We start from the raw sequence: 14,935 nt of genomic DNA, 5'->3' as shown, positions 1-14,935 counted from the left end.
CTACTGTTGTGTGATGCCAGATACCAACTCTGCAGGGAAGGCAAGATTAGGAACTGCCATAGTGCCGTCTGAGCCTTCCGGCAGTCATGTTTCTGGAACAGGAGCAGTGGACCATGTCGGACATCAATGTCTTCCAAATCAGAGGAGTTAGAAACCTCGCCAAATGATGGTGCCATCGGAACTGCCCGAATGGGAGGCAGCAGGAACATAGCGGGAGAAGGATCCCTATGAACTGATGATCAGATCAGGGCTCGTGGAGACTGCAGCGCCTCCAATGCAAACAACTCATGAGGAGCAGGAATGTTTCTGAGTCTCCCAGGGGTCAACTGTATCCATTCCGTTGGAGAAGTAAGTATCAGTAACTGCATCTGTCTGTAGACTGGCGGTTCCCGGGATACTGGCAGCACCAGAGCAGACAGAGTCACGGGATCCACGATCGGTATCTGCCGGATTTGGCGATCGGTGCGGGTATTTCTTAGTCTTGTGAGTCTAGGAACGCGTGATTCCTTCATGTCCAGAACTCATGGATGGTGCCGACTCCTTCTTAGATTTGGAGGAAGACTTACTGCCATGCTTATGTGCATGCTGCCTTGGTTCATGGCTGGGCTCCAGCACAAGGTCCTTAGCTGTGTTACTGGCAGAGCCCGATGGAGGTTCCGTGGTAGGAGAAGAGCTCTTTGCCTGTTCAGGCCAATTTATAGGGGGGTTCCCCAGTCAGGTTCTGATGCCAGTCCCATAGCAGCCTCCATAAGGTGTTTCCTGAGGCAAAGAGTCCAGTTTTCTTGAGAATGGGCACAGGAGGAGAGGAGTACTGCTGAACCTGATGTGGGCTTCTCCAAGCCAGTACAAACAGCACTGGTGCTAGTCGCTGATGGAAAACGAGCAGGGGCAGGAAGCACAGATTTTGAACAGTACTAAGAGTACTTCTGTAAACTTTTGGAAAATGTGTTAAGGACGATAGGACAGTAGAAGCTCCACTTGGACCATGTGGCAGTGTGAAGGAACAGGAAATGCCTTTATCAGCTCAGGAGAAACCATGAGGCAGTGCAGCATGCATGTGCAGACTGCTGAATAGTACTACTTGCAAAAGCTCCAGCTCTGGGGATATGTGCATGTTCCTCAGTGGAATACAATAGGGACCATCACCAGAAGAACCCCACAACTCAAACTGGTACAAAGTTTAGGCATCTTGTTGATTTACAAGTAAGCTGAAATGACCGGATGTCATATGAGTCAAAACACACCAACTTCCATGTCCAGTTTGCTGGCAAACTTTGTTCTTCTCCCTGTGAGAAGAACTGGGCAACAACAAGCCACATACTTCTCACCTCCAACGTGCCTTATTGTAACACACTGAATGTGGAAGCACTACAGAGACTCCAACTTGTACAATATGCACCTGCTTCCTCAGCAAGCATAACACCACCACCCCTGTCAGTTCCTGATCTTCAGAGACAATGATGGATTAGATAGAACCTTGCTACATCTGTCAACTACATCTCTGTCCACTACCTGACAAGACAGATGCAAAACTCTGGGACAATGCAGTTTAAAAAAAAAAAAAAAAAAAAAAAAGATAGGCACGGAGTCTCTACCTTAAAAAAAAAAAACCTATCAGAACTTATGACTTATTCACCATACGTCATGTTTATTGACTTTAATCTTGATCTCTTCTTTCTCTCTGTCCCCTTTTTTGCTCTCTTCATGTTAAAAAGATTATAAACTCTTGAGGGCAGAAACTGTCTCTTTTTTTGACTATCTATCTATCTAAAGCACCAAGCAAAGTAATGGAGTTATTAAAATGTACTACAAGGAACTACAGACATGTACCATACAATCTCATTTGTAACATGAATTAAAAAAACATTCAATAAACATTTTGAAAAAAATTGACAGTAACAAAGGATTTTTTCATCCCCTTCCTTACAATATTGATGTTTTAAAATATCTGTTTCCTAAATAAAGGCATATTTAAAAACCCAAATAAAGGCCAACTAAATCAGACATGTTTAAAGCCTATTTCCAGCCCCAGAACAGAGGAGACTGGCTTTAGAGATTCTTTGCAACGTGAAATGACAAGGAACAGATACTGACTGTTTACTTTAGGGCTGTCAAGCGATTAAACAATAATAGAATGCCATTTATTGAAATATTTGGATGTTTTCTACATTTTCAAACATTGATTTCAATTACAAGACAGAATACAAAGCGTACAGTACTCACTTTACATTTATTTTGTATTACAAATATTTGCGCTGTAAAAAACAAAAGAAATAGTATTTTTCAATTAACCAAATACAAGTACTGTAGTGCAATCTATTATGAAAGTTGAATTACAAATGTAGAATTATGTACAAAAAAAAACTGCATTCAAAAATAAAACAATATAAAATTTTACAGCCTGCAAGTCCACTCAGTCCTACTTCTTGTTCAGCCAACCAAAGAGAAACAAGTTTGTTTACATTTACAGGAGATAATGCTGCCCGCTTCTTGTTTACAATGTCACCTGAAAGGGAGAAGAGATGTTCTCATGGCACTGATGTAGCCGGCACTGCAAGATATTTACGTGCCAGATGCGCTAAAGATTCACATGTCCCTTCATGCTTCAACCCCATTCCAGGGGACATGTGTCCATGCTGATGACTGGTTCTTCTCGACAACAATCCAAAGCAGTGTGGACCAACGCATGTTCATTTTCATTATCTGCGTCAGATGCCACCTGTAGAAGAGTGATTTTCTTTTTTTGGTGGTTCTGGTTCTGTAGTTTCCACATTGCAGTATTGCTCTCTCAAAGCATGCTCCACACCTAGTCCCTTTCAGATTTTGGAAGGCACTTCAGATTCTTAAATCTTGGGTTTAGTGCTTTAGCTATCTTTAGAAATCTCACATAGTATCTTCTTTGCGTTTTGTCAAATCTGCAGTGAAAGTGTTCTTAAAATGAACAAGATGTGCTGGGTCATCATCCAAGACTGCCACAACATGAAATATATGGCAGAATGCGGATAAAACAGAGCAGAGGACATACAGTTCTCCCCCAATGAGTTCTGTCACAAATTTAATTAACACATTTTTTTTAAAATGAACATCATCAGCATGGAAGCATGGCCCCTCCCTCCGAGGAGTTCAGTCACAAATTTAATTAATGCTTTTTTTTTTTTTTAAATCAAGTGTCGTCAGCATGGAAGCATGTTCTCTGCCCCTTCATGCTTTGGCCACCATTCCATACAAATGTTTTGCATATCTGGCACGTAAATATCTTACAATGCCAGTTACAAAAGTGCCATGCAAATGCCAGTTCTCACTTTCTGGTGACATTGTAAATAAGAAGAGGGCAGCATTATCTCCTGTAAATGTAAACAAACTTGTTTGTCTTAGCGATTGGCTGAACAAAAAATAGGACTGAGTGGACTTGTAGACTCTGAAGTTTTACATTGCTTTGGTTTTGAGTGCAGTTACGCAACAACAAAAATCTACATTTGTAAATTGCTCTTTCACAACAAAGAGATTGCACTACAGTATTTATGAGTTAAAGTGAAAAATATTTATTTGTTTATCATTTTTACAGTGCAGATATTTGTCATCAAAAATATACACTTTGATTTCAATTACAACACAGAATACAATATACATATGAAAATGGAGAAAAACATCCAAAATATTTAAAAAATTTCAATTGGTATTCTATTGTTTAACAGTGCAATTAAAACTGCTATTAATTGCGATTAATTTTTTTAATCACAATTAATTTGAGTTACTCACGTGAGCTAACTGCAATTAATCGACAGCCCTAGTTTAAATTTAAAGGACTCTCTCTGCCAGAAGATATATTTGAATAGAGTGAATCAATCCATTTACAAAAATGCACTCAAATGCGGTCAGGCAATCAAAAAGTAGCTATAAATAAATACAGCTAAAAGTACAGCATACCCTGTTCAACCGACTTAGTTCCAAATTTTAAAAATTTGCAAGCCATGGACGGCAAAAATCGTATATTGACCTCCTAATCCAAACACAAGGTGTTGGAAAATTTTAATCAGCAGCAGCCTCGAAAACCATTCTTTCTTGATGTACCATTTAAATTCAGCATCTTCCTTCCACTGGACAGGCATGTTTTACATCTGATCACACTTGGAGGCAGACACACATGGTACACTTGAAATAAGATAACAGTGAAGCCTGTAATAAGTCTTTAGAGAAAAACTGCTGCATGCTGACCCTGATCATTATATTTTGTCTTACAGTACTAACATGCACAGTCAGCACTAAAGGTATACATTAATTTTCATTTTATTTAAGACTTGCAGTAACTAAAAAAAAAGTATTTCTTGGCATCAGTCCAATAATAGCACACAAGATTAAATATAGGAGGTAAAGGCTGAAATGTCATATATTGAGCCCTGGAGTCAGGTCTGATAAAAAGTTACCAATAAAATTAATTTGGCATTCCTAACTTAATACCAACAGAGCATCTGTCTACTAATCAATCATTACACAAAAACAGCCCAGGACTTCAGTTGTGAGCTTGCTATAGGTCATCATAGAACGGCCTGGGCAAAGCTATCTCAGAAAGCTTGCTTTAGCATGACTCAAACATACATAGTTTCACCCAAAAATATTGATCCTTGAGCTCCACAAACTCCAAATTCACAAAAGTTGTACAACCAAAAAACCTCAATTATAGGACTTATTCCAGAAGCCCACAAATGAGTCAACTGCTTATTAAGATTAAAATAATTGATGGAAATATGCATGACATAGCACTGAAGCCATTTGAATATTATAAGACCATAAAAGTGGGGCAGAGAAAGTATAATAATATGCACACAAGAGACTGAAAAAAAATAAGATCCATTCAACAGATCTAGGGTTTAACTTATAATAGGTCATTTAAAAACAAAAACACTAAAAAACGTATTTTCATTGCATTAATAATGGACAAAAGCCACCAAATTTAATAAAACTCCCACTTCAAGAAATGGTTTTAAAAGAACAATAACTGGAGTTAAGGAAGTGAAGTCACCTTTCTGTTTCAGTTTCCCACTGAAACCATAATTTATTCTCTTTAAAAAAAAATGCAAAACAAGTTCGGAACTCTGTAAAGCTCACGTGTTTTTATTAAAATTTATAAAACAATTTTAAAAACAAACTGTCCATTTGTTTTTTCCAGTGATCTTAAAGTCTGTGCAGAGTTGTAGATATTCAGTTTCAGCCACAAGCAAATACCCAATAACAAAAATATGTCATTAAAGAGGAGTTAAGACTGTTTAGCAGTGCCCCCAGAATATGAAAATTAGCTACCAAAAACAGAAGCCTCTCAACAGCAGAAAATACACTCAGATAAACAAAACACAAACATCAGAAAGCCAGGAAGAGTACAGTTACAGTCATGCCTCCCACACCACAAACGTACACAACCTTACAATGCATCCATGGAAATGGCAATAGACATTAGGAACCTTAGTCATTCCAGCAAAACCTGTCATTTTCTCAGTGCCTAAACCTCAAATCATGACTCCTGTTTGAACACTTGTGACATTCACCAAACATGTCTGCCACAGGGGGGTCTGCATGTCATGCATCAAGCCTGCCTGTTTTCAGCTCCTAAATCCAATCCCAGCATGTGATGCTTGTGACATGCACTGACCAAGCATTAAAAAAAAATAAAAAAAAGTAATTAAGGGGCAGGCTGTATCTCAGGAACCCCTTAATTAAAATGATCTTATATTTTCTTCAGACAACCTCAGACCCTCATTAGAAAACCATTTTCAAGCCAATCCAACTTTGCATGTGGATTTTAGAGCACACTGAAGATTCAAAATAGCACATTTGGGGGGGGGGGGTGTCTATATTTCCGGAATCCCTTATCAAAATGACCTCAAAGGCACACCACAAACTCTACCCCAAGCCCTCAGGTGGTATAAAATTTTCAAACCCATCTGAGTGCGTGTGAATTTTAGACTATTGAAAATTTGCCTTTAAACAGAAATGCTGCTCAGTTGAGTATTGCAAAACTTTACATTATATTTTTCACGATTTATCCTAAAAACGATCTTCAATGTAAATATGCCTCAGCATAATGGATCTTTTTCTTTAAAGCATGGTCTTAGCCTGGGTGGGTGGCATTCTGGCATTCAGTATTCATTGACTCAGCTTTCCATACCAAAATTGCTTAGTTTGCAAGTAAAATATGTGTATTCTAACTACCAAACCCTACACATAGCAACTGCAACTGAGAGTACGTCCACACTACGGAGACTATACCAGCACAGTTATGCCAGAATAGCTATGTCAGGATAACCCTAAAGTGAAGATGCAGCCTACACCAACAGGAGTTTTTCCCAAAGCTGTAGGAACAGCAACTTCCCAAATGAAAGGTTTCAGAGTAGCAGCTGTGTTAGTCTGTATTCGCAAAAAGAAAAGGAGTATTTGTGGCACCTTAGAGACTAACAAATTTTGCTTCCACCAACACAGCTTTGTTCAATGGACATAGCTGCAGCCACACACTGAAGACACAGCTATGTCGACCAAACTTTTAAATGTACACAAACCCTGAGTTCTGTCCATCCTGAACAGCACCAATATTTGAGATTCTGCAAACCAAATTATACCATTAACTACATCTGTGCAATTCCACGGTCTTCAGACACCTGGGCAAACTCACATCATAATTTGGCCTATGGAATCCGTCTCGTAAAGATGCAAAAGATGGAAAGAATCTAATTTGACTTTCAAAGCCCAGGCTATGTGAGGCTTTTATGTTTTTAACTGACATCTTTTTACTTGCAAATTTAATACATTTGTTATGGAAATTGGTGAGACAATTAATATAAAACCTCATTATGCCATTTTTACAAAGTCATTTTTAGAGCAGAAATGCACTTAATATTGCTAAGCTACTTCTTCAGTGAGAATTTCCATATGGAATTTAAACTTGGATGTGAAATACGTGAAGATGTGAAAGTTAACAAGACAAGTACAAATAAATTGAAAACTGATTTGATTAAACGGAGATGAAAATGTATTTCTAGGTGTCAAGTTCTGAACTATATTACGTAGTATTACATTTAATATTTGGCACCAACAATAAATTGACATTGTACACAACACAGTTTCAAGCAAGAACTGTCCTAAGAATCTTACAATTTAAGTGAGAGAAGAAAGGTCAGAAAAAGAAAATCAAAATTTGGGAAATGCAAATTTTGAGAATTTTTTTTTTTTTAAATTGGGCAGGGCGAGCTGGAGGGGATTACGAATTCAACCTGTGGACACTGAGGCACTAAGAAATTGATGATGGATGCAGGAGTGATAGTGGTGGCGTCCTTAAATAGGTTATAAGGCAATTTCATGCAGATTAGGCAGCATGGATAAAAGGCAAGAAGAAAGAAGCAGAAGATGGAAACAAAGCACCAGTGACAGTGATGTAGTCACTGAAATAGAGTAATTTAATTCAAATTCTTATGTGCAGCACATTTTCACAGTTACTGTAATAATGCATCCGATGAAGTGAGCTGTAGCTCACGAAAGCTTATGCTCAAATACATTTGTTAGTCTCTAAGGTGCCACAAGTACTCCTTTTCTTTTTGCAAATACAGACTAACACGGCTGCTACTCTGAAACCTGTAATACTCTGTATTTGCTGCTCACCAAGTCCAGCTTTCAAGACAGGCCACAGGGTGTACAGAAATACCTTAATATACAATTACATGGAGGCTAAATATTATTAAAATTACTCTAGTCCTGCCCCTCAGACTTATTTCAAGGGTTTGTGGTGGTTTGTTCCTCCATCACCCGACCCTCCTCTGTCAAGTCCCACAAATCTCAATCCTAATTCTTACTTTATTTTTTAATGTATTAGAGGTTTAAGTTTAAGACACCTTGAAGAAGTGATTTTTGAGAATGGATTTAAAGAAAAGAGGCAGGCAAAATGGCATACGGGATTGAGAAGGAAGTTCTAGGCATAGAAAACACAGAGACATACAGATGGTCAAAAGAGGAACATTTGAAGGATCTCTCCATAGCACCCTGCTATTCTGAGAAAGGGATCTTAAAAAAATACTTAAACCTGCTCATGCAACTATCTAGCGAACAGGTGCATTACCTTCAATATGTAGCACATTTTCAGAGCAATTTGTCACAGCCAAATGTATATTATGTGACTATCACAGTTTTACCTTTAAAGCTCGTAATTTGCAGAGCTTAGTGAAACAAACCAGGAGAGTGAAATTTGTCACACATACTGCACATGGTAACATTTAGCTTCACTTTGATGCAAGTGAACAGCATCATTGGTCTTGATCTTCTCAAAACTTAAATTAAAGACTGCTCCTGTGAAGACAGCATTCACTTCAGTAGTGTGAGCGATATTTCAGAGGAAATCATTTAGATTGATGGTAACTTGCCTAAAATGTTTAAGAATCCCATTTGGATACAGTCCTCACCAGAAAAGATGAGCTCATTTAAGTTGATAATAAAAGTGTCAATAGGAGACGTGGAATAATGAAAAAATCCGGAGTGGCAGCTGACTCAGAAGGCTGATGCATGATATTGACACAGAAATTAATAGAGGAGACCAAAAAAAAAAAAAAAAAAGAGAACCTGAAATTACTTTAGCCTTGACCAGTGGAAACAAGGGGACTTTTACAATCAGTCTTTTCTCTTTTCGGCACTGGCAAGTTCTTGGATTTGGCAAAGGAAGTAGGAAATCTCCAGTTGTGCTGTTCATACCACAGAGCTCTTAACTCTCAGAGAAATGTAGGAGGAAGGAGGCTGTTGGATGCTGCTCTCCTCAATGGTCTTCATTTGAGCCCGGGAGTTTTTGACAACTTAGATAATTACACTAGAACAGTTCAGAGGTGTGACATGAAAGAAGCAGAAAGACCCAGACTGACTTACATTATCTCACCATAAGAGATACACTTATGTCTTCCACTTAACCTTCTCTGACTTTTCAGCCATTGCTCATTTGCCATAAGGTGGAAAGTTTGAACTGAGGGGAAAAATCAGAATTTTCGGACAATTATGAAAAAACATAGCAGCAAGCAACATATTTGTGCTGGTCATTTTGTGCACGGCAGTGAGAAAGTGAGAAAGCTTACATTGACCTAGGAACAACCAAAAAAAACTCCATACATTCATTTGTTGATCTTTCCTGTTAAATTGTGCCCTATACAAAATGTCAGAGACCGCCTGTAGAGGAGTGATGGGCAACCTGTGGCCCATCAGGGTAATCTGATTGCCGACCGCAAGACATTTTGCCGATGTTGACCATACGCAGGCACGGCCCCCCCATAGCTCCCAGTGGCCACAGTTCCCAGCACGTCCCTGTGGCCCATCACTTCCTGCAGCTCCATTGGCCAGGAATGGCAAATCGCGGCCACTGGGAGCTGCGGACAGTCAATGTCAGCAAAATGTCTCATGGCCCGCAATCAGATTACCCTGATGGTCCACAGGTTGCCCACCACTGCTGTAGAATATAGGCCCACCTTACACTGGGTGAACGATAGTTTTAAATTGAGTTGGAATATTAGCATGAACAATAGGCTCAAAGCATTGAACCAAAAACAATGAAATCATGAGAAAAAAAGGAGTTGTGTTAAATTTGTAGTGACCCTTCAAAATGCCAGTGTTATCTTATTTAAGGATTGGGCTAAAGTAACACAAATAAAACATGGTTAATTGGGTACTATGAGCAGTAAATAATTGACTATATCAGGAAATCCTTCATCTGGCCTTAGCTAAGGTCTGATAATTGGTAATGCCATCACACTTGTTTGTTAAACGCAATAAAAAAATAAACTCCTGAGGTTCATTGCTAATACCTGCCTGACCAAGTTGGACTACTCCTGGCTTTAGCCCATTTGTAAGTATCTTGATCAACTACGTATAAATGTTTTGTTACTGTTTGCATCTAGTAAATTGCTCATTATTTAGGCATGTTTAGATGAATTGTATAAACACCATTGGATGTTTGGATTTATTAAAGGAATTTAAATTAGTATCTTGGTAACATTCTGCATAAATAATAATAACTCCAACATTGCCCTTGTCCATTCAGAGAACATTAGTGAAGATGAAACAATATGAAATAAGGGTGAAAGTGTAAGCTAAAATTTTCTGCCTTAAAACAACAGTCAATTTAAAAATCATAATTCTGCTGGAAAATGATACATTCTATAGTTAAAAGTATAGCCTAACTGAAAGAAGATGGAGAAAAAAATGTTTAATTTTCAATTTAATGTATACCTAGTGGTTCCCCTTGTATTGTCACTGTCCATTGTTTGTGTGGGTCTTTCATAGAACAAGGAAGGTTTTCTTTTCTTTTTTTAATATATATGATAATATGATTGTAAAAACAAACAAAATGGCATGAGATGAGAGGAGCTGCAGTACCTGAAACTACTTATAACTCTTTGAAAGAATTTTTTTTAAACTAGATTTCTTGTTGCCAATGTACTTTAACTGTTGCTTGAGGGTTTTTATTTTGTTTTGTTTGATTCTTAACTTAGTTCTGACAATACTGTATCACTAACCATTTTGGCAACTGAATATATTTTGCTTGTTTGTGTTTTTCCAAAAAGTCCCATTGTATTTTAAGAGTGAAAATTGTGATAATACTTTGCTAGCTAATGGCTCACTCAGCTAGTGATTTACCTACATTTTTCAACCACAAAATTCTACTTTACTATGTATTCTTTGGTCATGTAAGTACATTACATACTCTATAATAATCAACCATTATATATATATATATATATATATATATATAAAGCTTCTATTAAGATAATTAAAAATAATATACTTGTTAAGCTATTTTATTTCTTAAAGTGTGGTTTTGTGGGGCTAAGCACTATTGAAGAGTTTTCACTGACCTCAGAAGTAGCTATTATTTCAGTGGCAATGGAGTGTCCCCATACATGCAGTGTGCAATTTTTAAAAGAGTTAGGTATGCAATTGCACATTCAAAAAGCGTTTGGCCTTTTATGTACGCAACTACAATCATACATCTAGTTATCCATCTGCATGCATAAATCTTATTTGCATTCAACTAGTGTTTTGAAAAGACAAAATCAGTAATGAAGATATTTGCAGCTGAAACCAGCAACAGCCTCTATGAGTTCAGTTTCAGTGGCTTTCTTTGTGTAGATGTATTAGGACTGAAGATCAATGAATTATGAAACATGTTTAACAAGGAATGCAGCTACGTAGCCAAAAGCTTCAGCGACACAATCAGATTGCCAAATAATGGACATAAACTGAATATTAAGCCAGACCATCTGAAGGAACTAGCTATGGATTGATCCAGGTGATGCTGATTTGTAAGGAGGTTACACTTTCTGGATTTGCCATCATGGTGATGAATTTTGAAAGTCAGATCGAGAATTTGTAAATCCAACATTTTGGGAACTTTTTGTATGAAAAGTACTGTATAGAATAGTGTTAATCTTTTAAGCATGAGCTCTACCTAGCCTATACAGCCCTAACTATCCTTCACCATGTACAATCAGACCAGTACCACCAAGGACGAAGAACAGCTGGTTGAAGCCAAACCCAAGCAAGACAGAAGTTTTGCTTATGGGCAGAAGAAAGCATCTTGAAGAGTTCACAGCCATGGCACAATCTCTTTTTGGTGTCTACGCATCCACAATTGGTCAATTCACTTCATAATTTAGGAGTGCTCCTGGATTCCTTGCTGAGGCTAAGCGCTCATCTGATAGAAAGTATTAGTCACAGATGCTACTGTCTCTGATGCAGTAGGTAACGCTGTCCCATCCTAGCAGACTATGACCTGACTGCAGTTACCTTTGTCACCTCCTGTCTTGACTATAACAACGTAACATTCCTACGGGCTGATGGTCCAGTTAACTCTATAAAGTACAGAATGTCTCCTCAGCAACAAAGACTACCTCAAACATGAAGTCTGTCCTTTGCTCTCTAGACTAGCTTACCACAGAATATTGAGGTTAACTTCAAGGTCTCAGTCCTTGTCTTCAACTTGTTCAAAGGCCTAGGCCCAGCATATCGCAGATCATCTTCGCTGAGAACCACAGTTGACCATTCTGCTCCTCAGGCAGAGAGTAATTTTCTACAAGGGTAAAGCTCAATTGTGCAAGAAACAGAGCCTCCTTGGAAGCAAGTAAGAGACTATGAAATGAACTCCCACAGGAACTAAGAATCATCACCACCTTCCTGGCACACTTTCTGACCTTGCCCTCTCTAAAATGCCAAGTAGGTGTGTACATTTAAAAAAAAAAAAAAAATCACAAAATCCTACTAAAACAAAACACTACACTGCACACAAAATCTGAGAGAAAGAATGAGAAAGAGAGAATATAACCTGCATAACAGTTGTTAGCCACATTGTTTATTACAGAAAGGTGCTCAGATGCTACAGTGATGAAGAATAAGAACGTACACAGAAAAGAATAAGTAGATCAGAAGCCAACAATTTAAAGCTAAGGCATTCATTCTTCCATTAAAAAATACGTAACTAAACTTTACGTAACATTAACATCTGTCAGAGTAGCGGCCGTGTTAGTCTGTATTCGCAAAAAGAAAAGGAGTACTTGTGGCACCTTAGAGACTAACAAATTTATTTCAGCATAAGCTTTCGTGATGCATTCAGTGGCAAATTTATTAGTCTCTAAGGTGCCACAAGCACTCCTTTTCTATTAACATCTGGGCGAGTTTAGTAGGTCAATGAACCAAAATTTCCACTAGATGTCAAACTAGGTGTTGCAACACAAGCATAAAGGAATCGTGGCCAGATATACATTAATCGTTAACATCTAGATAGGAACAGAGTTACTCATCTGTACTAGTCATGAAATTCAAATACACAGGGAAGTCTGCCTCCTTTCAAGAATGGTCTCCTTAAAATGAAACAACCTGAAAGATATCCTAAAACTAGTTGCACATAAACTGACAAATATCAAATGATGTCAGAATCAAACTGAATTCTGTCAACCAGGGGGTGCAGACAACATTCAGTTCTTGTTTCTAACTCAGTAAGAACTTTAAGAACCAAACAATTGATTTCAAGAGCTAGCATGGCCCAGGGTTATGTTCCTCACAAATACTTCACAGCCAGCACATTAAGGGGAACTAGGATCCAACCACACACGCTGTCTACAGAATACTCAATGTATGTCATCTACATTAGCTGGATTTCCTTCACAAATATCTAGTTGCCCTCAACCCCAAGATAGCTTTCAGACAGAGGAAAATCAGCCTTGCCCAAAAGGACCAAGCATTTTGCTTTCTGACCCAAACAGCTGGTCTTAACAAAGAAACTGGACACCTCATTAAACACTATTTTGCTTCCCCATCAGAGATGCCACTGCCTAGAAGAGCCAAAGCTACGAAACATACTCCACAGTCCCCTCCCCTCCTCCAGAGCTCACCATACCCACAGGAGACTAGCCCTTGACACAGTCATGACCCATAATCCCTTTGGAGCCAAGATTGGAACTACCAGAGAAGCCAGAGCCCTCGTACACATCCATCCCACTAACCCCTTAACCTTTGATGAGGAGCTACCCAGGATGTTTTTCCACCGAGTGCATCCGATGAAGTGAGCTGTAGCTCACGAAAGCTTATGCTCAAATAAATTTGTTAGTCTCTAAGGTGCCACAAGTACTCCTTTTTTTTTACCAAGAAACCCGTGTCCCTTGCACATACACCCTGCTGCACTCCTTAAGAAGATAATAACGGCCATACTGGATCAGTCCAAAGCTCCATCAAGCCCAGTATCCTGTCCTCTAACAGTGGCCAATGGCAGATGTCCCAAAGAGATGAACGGATAGGTTATCATCAAGTGATACATGCCCTGTCACCCAATCCCAGCTTCTGGCAAACAGAGGCTAGGGACACCATCCTGGCTAATAGCCACTGATGAACCTACTTTCCATGAATCTAGCTAGCTCCCTTTTGAACCCTGTTATAGTACTGGCCTTCACAACACCCTCCGGCAAGGAGTTCCAGAGGTTGACAATGCGTTGTGTGAAAAAATACTTTCTTGTGTTTGTTTTAAACCTGCTACCTATTAATTTCATTTGGTGGCCCCCTGTTCTTGTATTATGAGAAGGAGTAAATAACACTCCCCTATTTACTGTCTCTACACCACTCATGATTTCATAGGCCTCTATCATATCCCCCCCCTTAGTCGCCTCGTTTCCAAGCTCCTTGCCCTGGGGCTGCCTCCCCCGGGGACGGGGACCAATCCCCTTCTCGCAGCCGCCGCAGCGATCCCCAGGGCGAAAGAAGCCAGGCCCCTTCTCCCACATTGCGGCGCCCGCCCGCCCAGGTCCTAGCCCCCAGCTCACCTGAAGCGGCCCCCGCAGTGCTGGCATGGTCCCCCACCCAGCCGGCCTGGCACTCGCACTGGCCACTGCCCGGCTGGCAGCGCCCGCCATTGGCGCACGGCTTATCGCACTCCTTCCCCTCGGCCGCCGCCGCCGCCGCCAGCATCAACAGCACCAGGAGAAGCTGAGCGGAGGCCGCCGCCCTGCGAGCCCAGGCTCCCAGCGCCGCCGCGCCTCCGCTCCGGCTGCTCCGCTATCGGCTGCCGTCGACTTGGGAGGGGGGGGGGGGAGAGGAGTCGGGCTCCCTAAGCCTCCCGGGCCGGACTGAGCGACCGGACGGACGGTGGCCGGCGAGGGGCGCTGCGGGCTTCCGATACGGTGGCCGATGAGGAAGGAGGCGGCTCGCGCTCTCCCCTCTCTCTCTCGGCGCGGGAGGACTGAGGAGCCCGTCGGGCCGCGGCGCCATGACGTCATCACCCGCCCGCCGCCCGCTGACGTCATGTCGCCGCCCGACGCGCTCTCCGGAGCGGACGGGGACCGGCATCGAGAGCGGGGCAGCGGCGGCCAGAGCGGCGCGGCGCGGGGCGGGGCGGGGCGGGGCGGGGCCCGTCTTCCGCCACCGCGCCACAGAGGCG

At 40.6% G+C, this 14,935-nt stretch overlaps 1 protein-coding gene across 1 annotated transcript in view; it reads right to left on the bottom strand.

The window, feature by feature from the left end:
* The window catches only part of ATRN (attractin), a 262,010-nt gene extending 247,276 nt beyond the window's left edge, over positions 1-14,734 (bottom strand). Inside the window, 2 exon segments of the mRNA XM_038398370.2 lie at positions 14,322-14,349; positions 14,352-14,734. Of these exon segments, the coding sequence (XP_038254298.2) occupies positions 14,322-14,349; positions 14,352-14,466 (143 nt within the window). The 5' untranslated portion in view covers positions 14,467-14,734.
* Between the last annotated feature and the right edge of the window lie 201 nt (positions 14,735-14,935).

This window comes from Dermochelys coriacea, chromosome 4, assembly GCF_009764565.3.
Source record: "Dermochelys coriacea isolate rDerCor1 chromosome 4, rDerCor1.pri.v4, whole genome shotgun sequence".
In the NCBI taxonomy this organism is placed as follows: domain Eukaryota; kingdom Metazoa; phylum Chordata; order Testudines; family Dermochelyidae; genus Dermochelys; species Dermochelys coriacea.
Note: the sequence above shows the minus strand (reverse complement) of the source record. Positions and strands in the feature narration are given on the sequence as shown.